This window comes from Nanorana parkeri, unplaced genomic scaffold, assembly GCF_000935625.1.
Source record: "Nanorana parkeri isolate BGI_ZX_2015 unplaced genomic scaffold, ASM93562v1 scaffold1280, whole genome shotgun sequence".
Taxonomy (NCBI): Eukaryota; Metazoa; Chordata; class Amphibia; order Anura; family Dicroglossidae; genus Nanorana; species Nanorana parkeri.
Genome location: NW_017307548.1, coordinates 252,902 through 256,596, shown reverse-complemented (window position 1 = coordinate 256,596; position 3,695 = coordinate 252,902). Strand labels below are relative to the sequence as shown.

The 3,695-nt window shown below is 49.4% G+C and overlaps 1 protein-coding gene across 1 annotated transcript in view; it reads right to left on the bottom strand.

The window, feature by feature from the left end:
* Positions 1-813: 813 nt before the first annotated feature.
* Positions 814-3,695, bottom strand: part of KIF24 (kinesin family member 24) — a 19,218-nt gene continuing 16,336 nt past the window's right edge. The window contains exons 11-12 of the mRNA XM_018569043.1: positions 1,571-1,664; positions 814-984 (exon numbers count right to left, since the gene is read on the bottom strand). Of these exons, the coding sequence (XP_018424545.1) occupies positions 814-984; positions 1,571-1,664 (265 nt within the window). The remainder of the gene's footprint in view (positions 985-1,570; positions 1,665-3,695) is intronic.

Here is a 3,695-nt window from a genome sequence, read left to right as displayed (position 1 = left end):
TTAATTAAAAGCTTGCAATTTAACTGGTATGCAACACCAGGAGTCGGGGTTGCTTTCCCAATCATGTGATCACCTATGTCACTGATCACATGATTAGTAGCGCTTCCCCCTAGGCTCCCATTTCTGAACAGTGACCGCGGTCAGTTACAGTGCTGCAAGTGCAAAGCACAGATCAATGGACACTTATATACAACAGCCTGGCCTGAAAGCCCACCTTTCACCAGCATGAGGTTGGCAAGAGGGTAATGTATGTGTGAAACCCCGGATGATCTTGCCAGTGCCCTCCACAACCCATGCCTTCCTGTTCTTTTCTGACCATGGCAGGAGAACTGTGTCGGCATTTTCAGGTCGGGTCCTTGCACCTAACCGCGGGACCTACAGAATGCTGCTCCAATGCATGGCGTGCCTGCGGTTCCATAGTCAGCCTGTGACAACACAGGAGTTCAGCTTTAAGGAGGGGAGCTCTTCAATCACTCCAGCAGTATTTTCATGCCGCCCGCCCCCCCCGGCATGAAAAAGGCATTGACAGTAATACACAAAATCAATCAGACCACACAGCCGACTTGCCATGTTCTGCCTGTGTTAGACCAACTAATGGGACAGGTCACCCGAAAACACACCATACTGTTTGATCAGGATTATGAAATCGCCAGTCATATGACATCATATCGCTCTCGGTTACAGCCACCCAATGAATCGCTTCTTCGCCAGGGGGGCTGCACTCCAAAAGTAAAAATGGAAGGGGTTGCTTTTCGCTGAAGATGAGGCAGCCGAGTTCTAGGAAGGCCTTTTGGGATGTCAGTTTATTGCACATTATGAGACGCCGAGGCGCTCGGCCTCATCCTGCTCATGGAGGTCCAGGGGCGAGGACGGCTCTGTGGGGGGGAGATCCAGGAACGCCTGTAATTGGGCTCTGAGGTTCTCGATGTGTTTGGACTTCTGCAGCAGAATCTCCTCCAACTTCTTCACATAGTCCAGAAAATCCTGCAAAAGAATTATATTACATATACGTCATTGTTGCAATGTGATCATTTCTCTATTTTAATATACTGCTAACTCCAGGCAGATATAAAAATTGAGAGAAGAAGAGAGCAGAGAGGTGAGCTCATCACACTGCTGGGGCGGGTTCATGACAGCCTGGGGTCAAAGGGAGCAGGTTGAATGATCCTGGCTGTCATTCAACCTGGAAGGCTGAGGACCTCTAGTGGCAGAAAAGAGGAACTAATGGGAACAGCTCTGTATTAATGGTGATTGTTCTTTTTAATTACATCTTTGAATGGGCTGCGAGTTCTGCATTACCATGCTCTATGGCACTTCTTAAGCTTAGAGCCAAAAGGGGGGGAGGGGAAGGGTCAGACGTACACAGCAAGTGAGAAGTCATGGCCCTTTCTCCTGTAATGCAGTACCAACAAAGGTGAAGTGCTGGGATGTCTGACTTTGGCAGAGCTGTAATATTTGCTGCTCAACATTGGTAGTCCACTGACGGCATCCTTTCCCTCTGAAATATGTCTCCATGCTGTTTTTGTGACAGGTCCCCTTTAAAAATACAAACCCCCTGCAATGCACTTACAGAGGTAGAAACACAGCTCAGCAGCGCCTCCTCCTGGCAGCACAGGGACGACACCTCTTTTATCTGCTTGCAATGGGCTTGAAGTAGTAGTTGTCTGGAAGAAGGAAAGAGAAGCAGGTCCATTAGAGTTGGAAGAAATGGATTCCCAGGCATAGTCCCATGACACATAAGATCAGCAACCTCTCCATAATGAACACTACCAGAAATCTGCCGCTATGAAGGGAATCTGTAAATAAATAGAAATACAGGAAGTCCCTCAGCTACACTAGATGGTCAACAATTGGCCGACACCTGACCATCACACCTACCCATATGGCCAAGAGTTGGCCGACACCTGACCATCACACCTACCCATATGGCCAAGAGTTGGCCGACACCTGACCATCACACCTACCCATATGGCCAAGAGTTGGCCGACACCTGACCATCACCCCTACCTACATGGCCAAGAGTTGGCCGACACCTGACCATCACACCTACCTACATGGCCAAGAGTTGGCCGACACCTGACCATCACACCTACCCATATGGCCAAGAGTTGGCCGACACCTGACCATCACACCTACCTACATGGCCAAGAGTTGGCAGACACCTGACCATCACACCTACCCATATGGCCAAGAGTTGGCTGACACCTGACCATCACACCTACCCATATGGCCAAGAGTTGGCCGACACCTGACCATCCCACCTACCTACATGGCCAAGAGTTGGTGGACAAGTTCAGGTGTTTCCAGTGAAGGGTTCTGTCAATACTTCATCATACAAAGACATTTTAGACAATTGTGCTCCTCCAACATTGTGGTAAGTTTGATGAAGGTCCTTCTCTGTCCCAGCATTACGGTGCCCTGTGTACAAATTCAGCTCCATAAAGACATGCTTTGAGGAGTGGAAGGGCACGTGTGGTCTGAGCACAGTCCTGACATCAACCCTACTGAACACCTGTGGGATGAATTGGAACAACCAGAAGTGTGAAGTCTGTTATAGTCCCAAATGGGGAGCCAACTTTGTATTAATGGCCAGGATTTTGGAATAGGATTGTCGGGTACCTGGTAAGAGGCAGAGTTGATGAGGGCTACTAGAAGATTGGAGCTGCAAGGAAGTGACGGGGAGGGGTTGGGTACAGGATTTGGCAACTCCATATTAATGGCCATGGTTTGGAATAGGATGTCCAGCAAGCTCATATAGATGAGATGGTTAGGGGCCCACATACTTTTGGCCATATAGTGTAAGTTACAGTGATTTGTCATTAGTCTGAGCTCTCTTCCTCGCACATGTTCCAGGGCATTGACTCACTTAATGCACAAGGACCAGGGATGACAGCAATGGAACCAGCACCTATACCATGTGGCTTCTTCAAGCCTTTGTCTTCTGAAACTACAATTTCTATACAGAATTTCATCTCTGCTCCCTGGAACATGACTGACCCGTCTCTAAATCTGTATCAGAAACACATTAAAGCCTAACTGTAGGACAGCAGCTAAATGTACAGCCTCATATATGGGAACTGCAAAGGGATTTGTAATGTGTGAAGCTGGTCTAGGAAGAACTAAAAATCCTGGCCTCTTTGAGGGCAACCACATTTTTAACTCTGTTACCTTCCTGTCTAACGTGGCAGTGAATGTCACAAGGTTTAGAATAGTTACAGCTAGGGATACACCGATACCAGTATTTTGGTACCGAGTACCGATAATTTTTTCCCGGTACTCGCCGATACCAATTACCGAGTAACGGAAGTCCCATTCAGGAAGCCAGGTGGCGTGTAAAGAGTCGCCACCCAGCTTCCCGATTAACAAAAAAGTCCCCTCTTACTTTCGTATGTGCAGCCTGTCATCCCCCGGGGCCTCTCCAGCGAGAACGCGGTCTTCGTCCGCTACCCAGCCGGAGCCGTCTAGCCGGCCAATCAGGAAGCCGGGCGCCGTGTAATGACTGGACGACGCCCTGCTTACTGATTGGTCGGGAGGCCGGCTCCATGCTCTCTTGTCATGAGATGACGAGGGAGCATGAAGCCAGCTTCCCGGCCAATCAGAAAGCAGGGCGTCGCGTCATTAGACGACGCCCGGCTTCCTGATTGGACGGCTCGGGCTGGGTACCGGACGAAGGCCGCATTCTCGCTGGAGAGGCC